At 32.3% G+C, this 17,117-nt stretch overlaps 2 protein-coding genes across 2 annotated transcripts in view; one reads left to right on the top strand and one right to left on the bottom strand.

The window, feature by feature from the left end:
- LOC143068756 (autophagy-related protein 2 homolog B-like) overlaps positions 1 to 17,117 on the bottom strand; it is an 86,597-nt gene that overhangs the window by 3,655 nt on the left and 65,825 nt on the right. Inside the window, exons 22-40 of the mRNA XM_076243030.1 lie at positions 16,620 to 16,752; positions 15,873 to 16,090; positions 15,190 to 15,270; positions 14,452 to 14,558; positions 13,681 to 13,773; positions 13,267 to 13,334; positions 12,777 to 12,844; positions 12,098 to 12,280; positions 8,974 to 9,097; positions 8,356 to 8,561; positions 7,751 to 7,967; positions 7,384 to 7,420; positions 7,046 to 7,172; positions 6,012 to 6,179; positions 5,576 to 5,677; positions 4,799 to 5,127; positions 4,254 to 4,326; positions 2,166 to 2,248; positions 154 to 275 (exon numbers count right to left, since the gene is read on the bottom strand). Of these exons, the coding sequence (XP_076099145.1) occupies positions 154 to 275; positions 2,166 to 2,248; positions 4,254 to 4,326; positions 4,799 to 5,127; positions 5,576 to 5,677; positions 6,012 to 6,179; positions 7,046 to 7,172; positions 7,384 to 7,420; positions 7,751 to 7,967; positions 8,356 to 8,561; positions 8,974 to 9,097; positions 12,098 to 12,280; positions 12,777 to 12,844; positions 13,267 to 13,334; positions 13,681 to 13,773; positions 14,452 to 14,558; positions 15,190 to 15,270; positions 15,873 to 16,090; positions 16,620 to 16,752 (2,539 nt within the window). The remainder of the gene's footprint in view (positions 1 to 153; positions 276 to 2,165; positions 2,249 to 4,253; positions 4,327 to 4,798; positions 5,128 to 5,575; positions 5,678 to 6,011; positions 6,180 to 7,045; positions 7,173 to 7,383; positions 7,421 to 7,750; positions 7,968 to 8,355; positions 8,562 to 8,973; positions 9,098 to 12,097; positions 12,281 to 12,776; positions 12,845 to 13,266; positions 13,335 to 13,680; positions 13,774 to 14,451; positions 14,559 to 15,189; positions 15,271 to 15,872; positions 16,091 to 16,619; positions 16,753 to 17,117) is intronic.
- Positions 9,184 to 11,585, top strand: LOC143068760 (uncharacterized protein KIAA1958-like). The gene is made up of 3 exons (XM_076243034.1): positions 9,184 to 9,819; positions 10,129 to 10,347; positions 10,698 to 11,585. The coding sequence occupies exons 1-3, from the start codon at positions 9,351 to 9,353 to the stop codon at positions 11,342 to 11,344; spliced, it is 1,335 nt and encodes a 444-aa protein (XP_076099149.1). The 5' UTR covers positions 9,184 to 9,350; the 3' UTR covers positions 11,345 to 11,585.

The raw sequence follows: 17,117 nt of genomic DNA, 5'->3' as shown, positions 1-17,117 counted from the left end.
TCGGTGTGATCCAAAGCTATGTGTTAAAGGCTGTTATTTGACCTATAATTGTTTACTTTTTATACATTGTGACTTAGATGGAGGGTTGATTCATTGGTACTCATGCCACATCTTCTTATTACTATTTACATAATCACTATTCTATTTACGTACCTAACTGTACAAATGAGTGCATTGGTCCAACACCACCTAGTACACCTGCTAACTGGTTCTTTTTTATATCTGTTAACCATTCATTTATACAGTAGGCTACCAGTTTATCTAACCCTAGCAATCTACAACATAATACAAAATCTTGTTTAAAAATTTGAATGGACTGCAATATGTAGATAGTACATTGTAACACTTATAATCAAGTCACAGTCAATAACTGTGTTGTAAGGGACATCTGTTGTTGTATTGGCTTAGTATGCATGAAGTATTTGCCACTGGATGGTCAGAAAGCAATATTTAATCAATCTTATCTCCTCTTAAAGTCAGCTAAATATCTCAACTATAACTCCTCAAACCACATCTGTTCAACCCCTTCTTATTATCTATTCTACTAAAAGAAGAGACCTTTTTCATAAGAATTTGGAAATATTTGTGATATGAGGTACAACACATGTAGTGTTTTGTACTTTCTAAGTTTCTCTTTGAAACAAACTTTTTTTCATAGAAAAAAACAATTTTTTGAGAAAATAACCTAATTTGAAGACAGTTATTGATCAATGTCATATACACTTGAGCGCATGCTCAGACGACGTACTGCCTGCAAAATTTAAAAACTCTTTGTTTCAACACTTGCCCATTGGTATCGCCATTACGCTGCACCTTTTATTAAACAAGAGGCTCTCAAGAGCCTGAATCGCTCACCTGGTAAACAATGCCTTCGGCCATGTTTTTTGACGAAATAGAAAATAAAACACAAACTTTATTTTATACACCCTACTGATCATTCAAATGAAGTTTAGTTGAATTTGGTTGAGTAGTTTTAGAGGAGAAGATTTTTTAAAGTTAGCAAATATGATGAACAAATTGTGAAAAATTGTCATTAAAGGACAATTACCCCTTAAGGGGTCAATTGACAATTTTGGTCATATTAACTTATTTGTAGATCTTACTTTGCTGATCATTTTTGCTGTTTACAGTTTATCTTTATCTATAATAATATTCAAGATAATGACCAAAAACTGCAAAATTTCCTTAAAATTACCAATTAAGTGGCAGCAACCCAACAATGGTTTGTTTGATTCGTCTGAAAATTTCAGGGCTGATAGATCTTGACCTAATGAACATTTTTACCTCATGTCAGATTTGCTCTAAATGCTTTCGTTTTTGAGATTTAAGCCAAAAACTAAAAACTGCATTTGACCCCTATGTTCTATTTAAAGTAAGGGCGGCCATTTTTTTGACGGATCAAAAATCCAAGCACACACTTTGTGCAGGATAATCTAAGGAACTATCATGCTAAGTTTCATCCAAATCCATTCAGTAGTTTTAGAGGAGAAGATTTTTTAAAGTTAGCAAATATGATGAACAAATTGTGAAAAATTGTCATTAAAGGACAATAACCCCTTAAGGGGTCAATTGACAATTTTGGTCATATTAACCTATTTGTAGATCTTACTTTGCTGATCATTTTTGCTGTTTACAGTTTATCTTCATCTATAATAATATTCAAGATAATGACCAAAAACTGCAAAATTTCCTTAAAATTACCAATTAAGTGGCAGCAACCCAACAATGGTTTGTTTGATTCATCTGAAAATTTCTGGGCTGATAGATCTTGACCTAATGAACATTTTTACCCCATGTCAGATTTGCTCTAAATGCTTCCGTTTTTGAGATATAAGCCAAAAACTGCATTTGACCCCTATGTTCTATTTTAAGTAACGGCGGCCATGTTTTTTGACGGATCAAAAATCGAAGCACACACTTTGTGCAGGATAATCTAAGGAACAATCATTTTAAGTTTCATTCAAATCCATTCAGTAGTTTCAGAGGAGAAGATGTTTGAAAAATTGTTAACGACGACGACGTCGACGACGACGACAACGGACGCCAAGTGATGAGAAAAGCTCACATGGCCTTTTCGGCCAGGTGAGCTAATAAAATCTAATGTGTAAGACATATATATATATTAAAATAATCTGTTTGCTGTTTCCCATTTGTAAGAATCTTACCCATGTCTGTAAGTCAATCTTTTTAGTTGTAACTCAGAACAGTTTAACTGGGCAAGGCCTGATAGTAATCCAACTAAGGTTCCCTGAAAAATGGTAATAGTACATGTACCATAAAACTAATGAATCACAAAATATCTAAATATATATTACCTCATATATTGAAACTATTGAAGATATCAATAAAAATATATAAATAGTCTTGAACTGAAATCCATTGAGCAGTTACTGTATGATAGTTATCAAAGGTACCAGGATTATAATTTAGTACGCCAGACGCGCGTTTCGTCTACATAAGACTCATCAGTGACGCTCATATCAAAATATTTATAAAGCCAAACAAGTACAAAGTTGAAGAGCATTGAGGATCCAAAATTCCAAAAAGTTGTGCCAAATACGGCTAAGGTAATCTATGCCTGGGATAAGAAAATCCTTAGTTTTTGAAAAATTCAAAGTTTTGTAAACAGGAAATTTATAAAAGTGACCACAATATTGATATTCATGTCAACACCGAAGTGTTGACTACTGGGCTGGTGATACCCTCGGGGACGAAACGTCCACCAGCAGTGGCATCGACCCAGTGGTGTAAATAGTTATCAAAGGTACCAGGATTATAATTTAGTACGCCAGACGCGCGTTTCGTCTACATAAGACTCATCAGTGACGCTCATATCAAAATATTTATAAAGCCAAACAAGTACAAAGTTGAAGAGCATTGAGGATCCAAAATTCCAAAAAGTTGTGCCAAATACGGCTAAGGTAATCTATGCCTGGGATAAGAAAATCCTTGGTTTTTGAAAAATTCAAAGTTTTGTAAACAGGAAATTTATAAAAGTGACCACAATATTGATATTCATGTCAACACCGAAGTGTTGACTACTGGGCTGGTGATACCCTCGGGGACGAAACGTCCACCAGCAGTGGCATCGACCCAGTGGTGTAAATAGTTATCAAAGGTACCAGGATTATAATTTAGTACGCCAGACGCGCGTTTCGTCTACATAAGACTCATCAGTGACGCTCATATCAAAATATTTATAAAGCCAAACAAGTACAAAGTTGAAGAGCATTGAGGATCCAAAATTCCAAAAAGTTGTGCCAAATACGGCTAAGGTAATCTATGCCTGGGATAAGAAAATCCTTAGTTTTTGAAAAATTCAAAGTTTTGTAAACAGGAAATTTATAAAAGTGACCACAATATTGATATTCATGTCAACACCGAAGTGTTGACTACTGGGCTGGTGATACCCTCGGGGACGAAACGTCCACCAGCAGTGGCATCGACCCAGTGGTGTAAATAGTTATCAAAGGTACCAGGATTATAATTTAGTACGCCAGACGCGCGTTTCGTCTACATAAGACTCATCAGTGACGCTCATATCAAAATATTTATAAAGCCAAACAAGTACAAAGTTGAAGAGCATTGAGGATCCAAAATTCCAAAAAGTTGTGCCAAATACGGCTAAGGTAATCTATGCCTGGGATAAGAAAATCCTTAGTTTTTGAAAAATTCAAAGTTTTGTAAACAGGAAATTTATAAAAGTGACCACAATATTGATATTCATGTCAACACCGAAGTGTTGACTACTGGGCTGGTGATACCCTCGGGGACGAAACGTCCACCAGCAGTGGCATCGACCCAGTGGTGTAAATAGTTATCAAAGGTACCAGGATTATAATTTAGTACGCCAGACGCGCGTTTCGTCTACATAAGACTCATCAGTGACGCTCATATCAAAATATTTATAAAGCCAAACAAGTACAAAGTTGAAGAGCATTGAGGATCCAAAATTCCAAAAAGTTGTGCCAAATACGGCTAAGGTAATCTATGCCTGGGATAAGAAAATCCTTAGTTTTTGAAAAAGTCTATGTGTATAGCAAGGTTAAATCTAATTAAAGTCATAAAAATTTGGCAATTTGGTCAGAAAACTTGTAACACAAAGATACATATTTTAATATCACAATGATAAATTTTCAGATTTCTAACAATATGGTATTTTATTGAAGATATTATGATACTACATGTATAGACAAAACTTCAAATTTGTATTGTCTATATCTCAGAATCTTTAAACCGTATTTATAACTTACATGTTCTGAGAGAACACGCTTTTTACCATGGTAATCAAGTCGTATTGGCACATCCGGAGAAAATATGAAAGACCTGAAAATATAACATTCAAATAATGTTAAAATTTTTAGTCTAAACAGATATTTTCTCACTTTCTAAAATAGTCCAAAGGGTCCTTTTGTTAGGGTTTTTTTTTTGCTAGCTTGTTTGCTTGTTTTGTGGGTTTTTGTTTTTAAAGTCTTTTTTGAAAAACAATTTTGAAGATCACAAAAATAGTGAAAAGGTAAAGATATCTAGAGTGCATTTTTAAATTTTTTACAAAGGTTTTAAAAGTAGCAGGTTGATAAATCTAAGGTAGAGTCAATTGTAGCAATTCTAGTTCTTATCACAGAGTGCATTGATTTTGTAACATGTAGATCAGCACACAAAGATCTGATAACTAAAGATGTTGCACATAGGTAATTATCGCCTGAACTTATGCTCTTCTGTTGGTTTGTTGTCTCTTTGACACATTCCCTATTTCAATTTTCTTTTTTTTTCACAAAAAGAACAACAATGTACTTACTTTATAAATATGGGCTGACTAGAAGGTTCTATAGATGGCTCAGAGGAACAAGGTCGAGGTGTATGTTCACCATCACTAGATCTAGATGTGTTCATCTGTAAATCCTGAACTTCATCAAACATCATTAACAGTTCTTGTGGATCTGTGTCTTCCTCCAACGCTTCTGGAAGACCAACAGTCATAACCGGTTGTGGTGGGGAAGGAGCATTAGCTCCAGAGGAAGTCCTTGACCTTGGTTTTGATTCGGTGTCTTTCTCCAGAGGTACAGCTTGTTCTACAGTACCCCCACTTAACTCAGTGAAAAAGTCTCTCATAAAAAATAATGAATCCTAAAAATATAAGAATAGTACAGATAGTACAATATTTTTCCATTGCTTATCTTGCTGGTTAAGTACTTGTTAAACCATACCTGCCCAATCATCAACAACAAAAAGCAAAACCTGTTCCACATTTGACACATTAAAAAGCAAACAGGTATAAGGTTGAATTTGAAATGTTTGTAACTGAAAATTCCATTATCTAGCATCATCATCAGTATCAACAGTTTCTGCTCCACTAGTGGCACCCATCCTGTTGATCAATGAGTGTAAAAATAATTAATGGTCAATCTTATAATCAACTAAAGAAACAAGTGACAAGGTCTTCTTAGAATCTTGGATGAATTTAGGGTGTTACCCAAAGAAGTTTCCTATTAAACTTCAAACAAATCTAATATTTCTATACCCTTCTTGGAATGGGTATTATATATGGTATTACCCCAGTTGAATTAGAACATACCTGATCAACATTAAGTCTTAATGGCTGAACAGATATTCGTAATGAACATTCTTGAGAGTTGTTTGGTGGTTCAGGTCTAACATGGACGGCTTTTACTAACACCTGTAATCAACATAAATAAAATTTGTAAAGGTTCCGCCGAACCCAGTGTCTCGTCTATTTTTGCTGTTCATCGCAAGCTCAACAAAAATGAGGCTTGACAAAAAATATATGTATGTAAAATGTAAAACAATTATTTTAAATGGAACTTGTAAAGCATACACGATTTGAAATGTAATGAAAATTATAACATACTAATCTTGTTTACATGTACCACTAGTTCATAAAAAAAATATGATATGATTAAAATTAGACTGAGAGTTAAATGTCTTAAAAATATCATTTACTGAACGTAGGTCAACTTCTAATATTTCACAATAAACAAATTTCCACTTACCATATTTGAATTGGTTTGTTTAGGAAGAGTTTCTGATGAATACTGATACAGCAGTTTATTAATACCAGACATAGTTAGTCTGTCTCGTATCTCTACATCACTGATTACTAAGATCTGTCTAGAGGCTTGTTCTGTATGACTTGGGTAGGTCTCATGCTGCATCCGAATCTGTTAAATAGTCATGGAATAAAATAGAATTAAATTCAAAACAGTGTAGCTGTGGCCATTGATTGACACATTAAAATCATCCATTGACTGGGACAATTTACGTGAACGTTTGTCCGTAACGACCACTGTTCACGACGTACCTACGATAGACATTTAAACTGTGGGGTCACCAAAGGTTTCTTAACGCCTTTAATTATAAAATAATTAGAAAAATTAATCAGGAATAACCTTTGTGTTTTGATTTATATAATTGATATAAATCAAAATATCGTGTTATTTCTGATTAATTTTTCGAATTACTTTATTTAGGTGTTGAGAACCTTTGGTGACCCCATAGTTTAAGTGCCTTTAAAAAGTACATAGTGAGCATTGGTCGTTACATACAAACGTTCACCTAAATTGTCCCAGTCAATGGATGATTTCAATGTGTCAATCAATGGCCACAGCTACACTGTTTTGAATTTCATTCTAATTTATGTGTTGATTTACTTTAATAAAGGTTTTTTAAACAACATATTACTATCACACCTTTTTGAAATTTTGATTGGTAGCACAAAGATATACAGTGAACCATTTGTAATCCATAATTGTTGTAATTCATGAAATTTAAAAAAATAGTTATACATCAACCATAACAAACAAGAGAGTCTAGATTTGATAGATTTTCATATTGCTCTCTGGTGTGAATGAACATTTTCTCTCATCTAATGACAAAAAAAACCTGACACACATGAATAAACAAATTAAATTTGGCAATCTTTAACATTACAAATTTATTCCCATGCTTTGGTACTCAGATTCAGTAAAAGAAAAGCATCTGAATTAAATTCTTTTAAAATTATAGGATACACAACATGTGCAGATACCTTGGTGAGTTGTAATTCCATCAGAACATCATGATCTCTGCCTGGACCTCCTCTCACTTTTGCTGAGAGTCTATCAGAACCAGGAAGCTTAGGTCTATATCCCATTCTAATCTGGTGTTTACTATCACTGAATATATAAATATTTCATTAAACTTCAGGAGCAAATATAAGTACCTGAACAAGAAACTATCAATTTCATAAAAAAAAAAAGGCATACAAATCATATTTGGATGGTCAAAACATTTATAAATAACTAGTTCTAAATGATTTAATGACATAAGTCTGACAGAAAAAGTTAAAATCACAATGTTGAAAACTAAACAAATAAAAATCTTTACCTTTTCTCAGGTTTAAAAGACATGGTAGTATCTTTATCTGAAATAAAGACAAATGAAAATTTATGCATGATCATTGATGTATGAATGCTCGACTTCCAGCTGTATTCTTTCAACTATGATAAAGATGACAACACTTTAATGATATATAAATTCAAAGCGTTGCATTATACTAGACTGACTTGATCTAGCTCTTAACATGTTAGATTACAAGTCTACAAAAGTTATTATTTCATCTATTGGACTTACGAGTCCCCCTAACATGTAAGTGATTCTAAAAGGTAAAATTTCATCAAATATATATCCAACATCTAAATCTATAAACTAGAGAAATTTATATTGTACCTTCGCTTCATGTGTGATTACTTACCAAAAGATGTAGATTTAGGAGCATCACTAAAGTCTCTTCCACCATACATATACCAGACGACAGTCAGTTCCTTAAGTGTATACCTGTATTCTGCAGTGGGGTAGTGATCAGGTGCCTTCAATAGGTCTGTTTTACCTGTAGGTTGACTGAAGTGATTGTCCTTAATTTCTATAGGATCTGTTGTGAAAACTCTTACACATGGCTCTCCATCTTTTGGCTGAAATTCATAAAATTGTATATTTTCCCTTTCTGTTCTCTAAGATTTTTTTCATCATAAAGGTTGCAATAGTTATCTTCCATTTGAGCAATGGTTCTTTCCTAGCTTGTAGAACAAATGTTTCTGAATAATTTTAAGCAGTGTCATGGCAACAAAAAATGTTTTAAGATTTACTTTAAAACTTTTATTCAATTCAGTAATACTTAGAGTTAGTATAAAATGGGGTAAAGGTTACAATTTAGTTGTTTAGTCAATGGATATTGCTGCCACTTTGTAATGTAACAAAAACAGTTGTTGATTTTCAACTACTTCAATCATTTTACAAATAAATTCTTCTGTCAAAAGAGGAAATAAAAAGTTATGAATAACAGCATTAGCACATACTTACAGCAATACCTATGCCTGGATCATCAATTATACAAAAGTCTTCATCATCACTGAAATTCTCTGACACACCACTATATGTGCTAGCTACAGAATCAGCACTAGCTGATATCACTATTGGTCTCATCATCCCTGCATGGGGCACCTCACTCATACCTCCTTCTGTGGTGAAAAATACTTCTGTTCTGTGAGCAGATGACTCAGGCTTATCTATGTACAGAAAAGAGATCAGCTATTTTAGCTACCATTATGCTATCATAAAATTTATTTTGTAGATCTCTTGAAAGGTAAAACAACTGGCAAAAACAGTTTATCAACATTATGATATGCTAATATGGAATTGTAGTGTAAGGGCTATTGAAAGGGTGTATGAAAAAGCTGTCAAAAATAGCAAACCATATATATTTTTTTTCTTGAGCTCTTGCATTACTTTAAATTTATTATTACATGAGAAAGAAACAGAACATTATTACTCAAAAGCAGTGTAATGACCTAAGCGAATATAATAGTTTCAATCAAATTTTAACCTTTTTTTGGTCTCATCATCCCTGCATGGGGCAACAGGTTTCAATGTTTAAATACCTTCTGTACATAAGATATCTCCCCTAATAGTAAAACTGACCTGGACTTGTTATAGCACCTGATTCCTGCATGGCATCCTCGACCAATGTATGTAATTGTTCTAGTCGGGATTCAGACAGACCACTTCTATCATCCTCACTGTCATCATCTATGGTTTGTTGGCTCTAATAATCAAAATTTATCGACAGATATAAATTATCAATTTATATAGAAGTTTATCATACCAAGTGAACATTAACAGATATTATCACATATTTAGTACTGATATGTACGTTTTTGCATGGCCAATAATAGCCGGAAGTCAAGGTTGGTTATCAGCCCCCGGGGCTGATATCGATATCAGCCCTCAAAAACCCATATCGTGCCCCCGAGTTTGACTTCCGGTAACCTGTCAATCAAATACTATTTGTAAACAAGATGGCAACAGAAGCAGACGACGAGAGGTTTATGACTATAACGAATGATGATACCAGTAATTTCATTGAAGAAATGAAAAATGATAACACAAAGAGAAAAACTAAAAGTGACATAAAATTATTAACTGAATGGTTAAAGGAGAACAACGAATTACGGGCAATAGAGGATATATCTGTACCTGAACTCAATCAGTACTTGGCCAGATTTTATTTGTCTGTCCGGTCTCGGAAAAATGAGGAGTATGAGCCAGACAGCCTGAAGTCAATACAGTCATCGATTAATAGGCACTTGATGGAAAAGAGTGGAATAAATATTCTTAAAGATAAGGAATTTCACCACAGTAGAGAGGTGTTATCCGCGAAAAGAAAGCACTTGAAGTCACAGGGACTGGGAAACAAAAAGATGAAAGCTGATCCATTCTCATCCTCTGAAATAGATATGCTATTTGAACAGAATCTCCTAGGAACAGGTAGGTTTATGCAATATTATCATGTGACTGTGCATGTACATAAAATTATAATGATATCAGCTTCAAAAATATATCTTTAAGTTTTAACAGAACAAGACATGTTAGGCAACATCAACATAGAATGTAGTTTGTCATACATGTTTCAAGACAGTGAACGCGTATATTTTTTTTTTGAAAATATGCTTCAGTCTTCTATATACATGTAAAGTGTCATTATTGATAATGAATGTAAACAACTTCTAGCTATACATAGTAGACGTAACGTTTTAATATAATCCTATAATCTGAACTGTCAATTCTTACTTTTAGGCAACCCTGAGGCACTACTTAATACCATATGGTTAAATAATACTTTGCACTTTGGTATGAGGGGAAGGAAGGAGCATACTGACATGTTATTTGGAGACATAAAAATGATGACAACAGCAAGTGGAGAGCAATATTTGGAATACAATGAAAGGCTGACTAAAACCAGGACGGGACACAGTGACAGTAGAGCATTTGCACCTAAAATGTTTGCAACACCAGGTAACTTTCTTTCGATTTATTAAAAATTAATATAAAATTGACAGTAAATGATAAATACAGAAACCACCACACAAGTATACCTACAAAATTAATTCATACATATATCATGTATATAACTTACATGTACTTTTAAAAAGAATATAAAAAAAAACACCCCAAAAAAACACAAAATATCCAGAAATATCTAGCTATGCACATCAAAGAACTCAAAATGGAAACATGAACAAATGAAAAGAATAGATATATATCACTAAAGCTTATTCACCTTAAAATAAATTTTTTTAAATGTAGATATAATGTTTCAATTTAATATGATGCATGTCCTTGATATTTTCATTTTCTTAAAATAGATAATCCACGCTGTCCAGTGAATGCATTCAAGCAATATATTCGTCGCCGCCCTGAAGATGCTCTGACTCCAGACAGTCGCTTTTATCTAAGTATTAAAAGGATGGTACAACCTGATGCCAGTGAAAATGCTAAACAAACATGGTTTACCATGCAGCCATTGGGTAAAAATACTCTAGGAGATTTAGCTAAAAAAATGTCTATGAAAGGTGGTCTTACAGGAAGAAAGGTTAACCATAGTGTTCGCAAAACTACAGTGTCCTCACTTCTTCACTCCAATGTGGAGGCTACTACCGTCATGCAGTTGACAGGCCATAAGAATGTTGCTTCCGTCAATGAGTATAGTTCAGCATCATTACAGCAACAGCAAACTATGTCAAATATCTTATCAGATATTGGTTCAGGAAGTCGGGGATTAATACCACAAGAACCAACTCCAAACACTAGCTTTGAAGCCACATCTGTATATTTTCCGGAAGACGATATTTTTGACAGTGTTGAATTAAATGAAGTTTGCAAAACAATTGAAAATTTTGAATCTGTAGAAAAAAATGTGAAAATAAACAGTGGAAAATGTTCTACATTTTCAATTCTTCCACAAGCTTCAATTGGCAATGTTACAATAAACATTTACAACTCTGAAAAATAAGATTATTGTTATATATTTGTTGAATTATTCTCATCACTTTACTTTTTCACTGTGATACAAATTGTTAATGCACTGTGATACATTTTTTTAAATTTTTCTTTATTCAAATGTTATTATTGTTGAAAATAAAAAAAATAATTTGAAATATTCCTTCATTTTTCTCCAGCATGAAAATATGTGATAAATAGATTATGACATGTCATTTTCCATATTGGCCCTGGTATCAGCCCTCGACCCATATCAAGCCCTCGGGCTAAAGCCCTCTGGCTTGATATGGGAGTCTAGGGCTGATACCATGGCCAATATGGAAAATGCCATGTAATAATCTATAAGAACAACATGGAAAAATTGAAATATTTTGAAAGGAAACAGAGAAAACAATGATTGGTTTCATTACTTCATTGGGTAAAAGTATTGTTCAATTTTGGCAAAAATGTATTTTGTGTGTTAAGTTGCTGGCAACATCTGCTTCTTTTAAATAAAAACAATCATCATGTCTGAACGCATCTAATGCACATAATTTTATTAAATTGATTTAAGATTGTTTTAGTTAAAGGTCAATGACAATCTAGAATAGGTTTGACACAAAGTCTTGAGTTCACACCAAAAGCTATTTATCTGTTAACTAAATTGACCCCTTACATGAAAAAGACTTCTGCTATAAATAGTTTTATAATTGAGATACAGATAACACATTTATATATATTTATTGTACTATTTCATCTGTTTATTAATTTTAACAAGGAGTCTTACATCATCAGTAGAGATAATATCATCAGAGGTACCAGTAGAATTTAAATCTTCTGCTTCTTTTACATCTAAATCACCATCTGTAGCAAAGTATCTTATCAGATCCATCAATGCTTTACAAGAATCTGAGCACGTCCTGATATTTAAACGGTTTGTTGATACTTTAAAATCTGTCTTTGGAAATCTCTGTAAAACATTTATAAGAATGACATAACTGGTATTTTATGTTCATGACAAAAACATTCAAAATTACTCTTTCTATTTACTAGACATGTTAGGATAGTCATACCCAAGTGAAAGAGATGCAGAGGTAAAACTTAAAAAAACTGTAATGTTACTTATCATCATAAGATTATCCCATAACTCAGGTGTACCACATATATTGTAAAAGGTTAATTATGCAAATGTGGTTATTCCGTTAAAAAGTAATAAAACCGAATACTGAGATTCAACAAGTATTAATGATATTTCTTCTTCAACAATAAGCTATGAAACTCAACTTTTCTTATTAGATCCACCCTTAAAATACACACAGTACTTCAACATTTTGCTTGAAAAAGCCGAAGCAACATTACTTTTTCAAGGAATTTCTGTGTATCATTGGAAAATATTTTTAAGAAGGCTACTTATGAGAACAATATGGTATTACAAAGGCATTCTAACAGAATAAATTGTATCTTACTTGATCTTTGCCATCATTCATCCTTAGTGCAAGTTCAAATCTCTCTACATCTGCCACACATACATAATCTATTAAAATAAACCATATTTATAAGGTAAATAGTGAATACCATTACAAATGCCATAAGAGTCATATGGACAAAAATCATACTAATTTTAATTAGAATTATAAAAGAGTTATAAAATCAAGTAAATCCTTTTCATATTATGAAAATACAGAAATGAACATCAAAATGGCTGAACAGATGAAACATTAACAGTAACCTCTTTAAAGTGAGTTAGTGATAATTTGCCTTTTTAGAATCTTGACGACAATGGTTAATCTCACTGTTCATACCCCAATAATGTTACACCATTGGTTGAATTTCAACTGTCTAGGATGTTTTTAACCAATCACAATGTTTTGGTGTACACCTTTGAAAATATTACCCAAGACTACCCATTAGATTCTGAAATTGATATCTGTGAATGAAGTGACCCTGTTAACTTACCTCTCTGTAAATTTATGCCTGGTTTTGATGACTGTGATAAAAATAATGAAGCATCATCTAACACAAACCTGAAAGAAAAATTGATACACTTAAAGGAGTAAGTTCAGTAAGACCCCTTTTTGGTCCAAAATACAGAGGTTTTACGAAATTGTGAAAATGAAAATCTTTTAGCTATTTATTGGAAAGTATAATGCTTTAGCTACATAAGTATAGGCTGTTGTCAATACAATGCACATATATCGGGTACTTGCATCATTATGTCATGCTAAATTACTGAAAATAAAGATAGAAAACTATACTTAGATATAAGCTATATAAATTAGAATAAATGAACGTGACTCATTGATTTACAATCTATTCTATGAAAATTGTGATGTAATTTAAAGTAGTTTGTTATGTAAAACGTACACTAACCTTAATAATGAGGTAGAAGATTCAGCTACAATATTACTTGATATACTAAAGGATTCTGCCTTCAGTAGGGCTTTTGTTGGGTTCTGTAATGGTCTGAAAACAAATCAATACATATTCTTATCAATAAACAGAGGCAGATTTTGGGCAACCAAGGTGCCCCCTAATGGAGATTCTTATTGAAAAAATGCATAGACTTTTTATAAGTATCAATCCAAACATTAGTTTGCCTTTTTCACAAAATTCTTGATCCACAAATGATAAAGGTGGACTTAAAATATTTAATTCCAAAATTTTGAATTAGAATACATTAAATTTTATTACAGCATCCATTGCTGATTAAATGAAATATAATGCAAGGAATTCTAGATAAATGTCAAATGAAAATAATACAACTGAAGAACATTTTAGTTTATAATATAATTCTCTTTCGGCAGTATGTAGGAATTTTTAAAAGTAACAAGCAAATAATTGCCAAGTCAGGAGCCTGTAATTCAGTGGTTGTGGTTTGTTTATGTGTTACATTTTTGTTTTTCGTTCATTTTTATATATAAATAAGGTCGTTAGTTTTCTCTTTTGAATTGTATTACATTGTCATTTCGGGGCCTCTTATAGCTGACTATGCGGTATAGGCTTTGCTCATTGTTAAAGGCCGTTCAGTGACCTATAGTTATCAATTTCTGTTTCATTTTGGTCTCTTGTGGAGAGTTGTCTCATTGGCAATCATACCACATCTTCTTTTTTATAAAAACATTTTTTTTAGTTACTATTTACCTATAATCTACTGAACATTTCCATAAATGTACATGTAATTCTGTCAATACTTTAGGAGCGATATAACCTAAAACTTCATAGTCTTTGGCATCCAACAGATCTAACAGCTACAAAAAACAAAATTCAGAAACATTTGAGGTGAAATGAATTATTAATCAATAATTGTTTAATACAAGGGTTAATTTAGATTTTTGCAGATTTTTTCAAATGATTTAACAAACATTTTTGTATTGAATTTGGTATAACATTTAACCTAATGATGTATTTACATTGAGCTTTTGATGCTTTATTTTATATTTTATATAGTATATGACACTTTATCTAGCTGTTAAGTCTTGAATCATATCAGCAACTGTTGTTTAAACTATGTTTTTAACTTTTTAAAATTTCTTGACTGCAACTACTATGGAAGTGTTAAACAATCTCCAATACTCATGATGGTCTCACTCAGTCAGTTTCTTGACTATTCAATGTGTTCACAAGTTGTCTGGGCACTGGTCAATAGAGAACTTGCCAAGTTTATTGTTGAACTTAAGAAATATCCTTTCGCATCTATGGTTTATTTAATAACTAAGTTGCTCACGGACATTTTCTTTAATCTTTTCCATTATTGACATAATAACTCCTTGTATAATATTTTGTAAAAACACTAATCAAATCTTTCAATTTCCTTTTACTCGTAAAATGCTATAACATTAATTAGCTACGTATATTCTTCATTATCTAAAAGGTCAATACCTGTGAGATCCAACTGCAACCAGATTCTACTATTTTATGTCGTAATGTGGCTCCATGTACACCCAGTGATACTAAAAATTCCTAAAGAAGAAAAATAGAGAAAATTTTGGTTCAGTTTATCATTGATATAATGCCTAAAACAATTCATGCATCACACTTTGTATGATTGCTACTTTGTTCGCCTTATTAATAGTTACAATTTAAGTCAAAAATAAGTACATTTTGTATCAGTATTTTTTCTATTCTAAATATAGTACACTGCATAAGTTTTGTACAAATAAATGAAAACTTTTCAAATTGTTTACAAAAATGTCTTTTCTGTCTATAGAAAATGAACATACAAGAATATTTCTATATCATTATGATTTAAAAAAAATAATCATAAAAGATTAAAGATGGCATCAAAGTTTGATATTTGGGTTATTGAGGCTCAAATATTGAACCCTGTGGCACTTTACTTATAACAGCATTTCAATTAAAAATAATCCTGAATGAGCTTGAAATATTTCCCATTGGACATCTAGTATAGAACAGACCATCCATCTTTCAATGTAAAATTACATTGAAACCCAAACTTAACAAACTAGACACACAAATGTTAGAATTAACGGATAATTTCAATTCATATCACAGTCATATTTGTGACCCAGCATCAACCTATAAATTATTGTACATCTTCTTACCTTGACTTTTTCGTCTTTAGTCAGATCATTAATAGCAGTCGTATCTTTCTTGATTCTAACAGCTACAGAGAGCATGTCTTCATTACTGAGATCTAATTTGTTGTTAACCCCTGTTTCTGTGGGATAAATTTTCTTACATTTCCTTAAACACGCTGGTATATAATTAATGTTCTCACAAGTTGGTACTAAGGAAAAATCTTCCAATGGTGATAAAGTTCCTGAAAAACAATTATTACATATATTTTCTATTGTACGAGGGAAAGGATAATATTAAATCGAAATTTTGTTTTGATTTCAATTTACATTTGTTGCTCTTAATTACCAGAATTAACTAATATCCTCTTTGTTTAAACAAAAATATTGAAAAGATTAAGTTTTCAGTGTTTGATGGGGAGGTAATGTTTTGATACAATAGATTCCCCACTGTTCTGTATTACAGCTTGTTTCACCAAAATGATAATGTTGTTCTGAAGTCAGCTCACAAGAATACAGTATAGCACCCCCATTAATGCATTTATAACCAGTGTTGAAATTCCTTGAGCTTTCTCAATACATTACAGTAAAATGCATTGAGTGTGTTGGTCAAGGTAATATCTTTGACTTGCTTGCTAGCTGAACCGTGAATCATTATTAGGTAAGGTATATTACCCTGTCAGACTAGTCTACTCTTGAAGGAGGGTAGTATGCCTAACCTAATAATGACTTCACAGTTTTGAGACATTTGTATTGTCTACTGGGATGTTTTACCTGAGTGATATAGTTCGACCTGGTTGCTGATGAAACATATATATTGTAGACTGGGATCTCCTTTGAAGTGTGACACTGTAAACAAGTTAGCATTCTGTAACACAGCTACAGCAGCACCTTTACTGTCTTCTGCCTGTCAATCATAATAGCATTTGTGAAATAATCATATGAATACATTTTCAAAATTATATTCAAGTTTTGTTTCAATACCATTCTTTTATGTAATTAGATGGAAATCTATAAATAATTTTCTTTTTTAAAGCTAATGGTAAAAGAATAAAAAAAACTTTGATCATTAGAAGGTTGCAACTCTATTTTACAAGTATACAGAACATAAGCTTTGCATGATAGCCATTTGATAGCTTTTTGTTCAATATCCAGCTTTGCACACCAATTCCTTCCAGAGTAAAGGCGTATAAAACTGTTAAATAATGTAACTGTGATATTTTTAGAATTGAACTTAATCAATGCTAACCTTTTTCTTTTACTAAATCTATT

Source organism: Mytilus galloprovincialis, chromosome 3, assembly GCF_965363235.1.
Source record: "Mytilus galloprovincialis chromosome 3, xbMytGall1.hap1.1, whole genome shotgun sequence".
Classification (NCBI taxonomy): domain Eukaryota; kingdom Metazoa; phylum Mollusca; class Bivalvia; order Mytilida; family Mytilidae; genus Mytilus; species Mytilus galloprovincialis.
The sequence above is the reverse complement of the archived record's forward strand: the minus strand, read 5'-3'. Positions and strand labels throughout refer to the sequence as shown.

Excerpts from the sequence above, each read along its gene's own strand:
- LOC143068760 (XM_076243034.1), top strand. The coding sequence starts at position 9,351 with ATGGCAACAGAAGCAGACGACGAGAGGTTTATGACTATAACGAATGAT. Across the intron at positions 9,820-10,128 it reads ACAGAATCTCCTAGGAACAG|GCAACCCTGAGGCACTACTT; the intron begins GTAGGTTTATGC and ends TCTTACTTTTAG. Across the intron at positions 10,348-10,697 it reads TAAAATGTTTGCAACACCAG|ATAATCCACGCTGTCCAGTG; the intron begins GTAACTTTCTTT and ends TTCTTAAAATAG.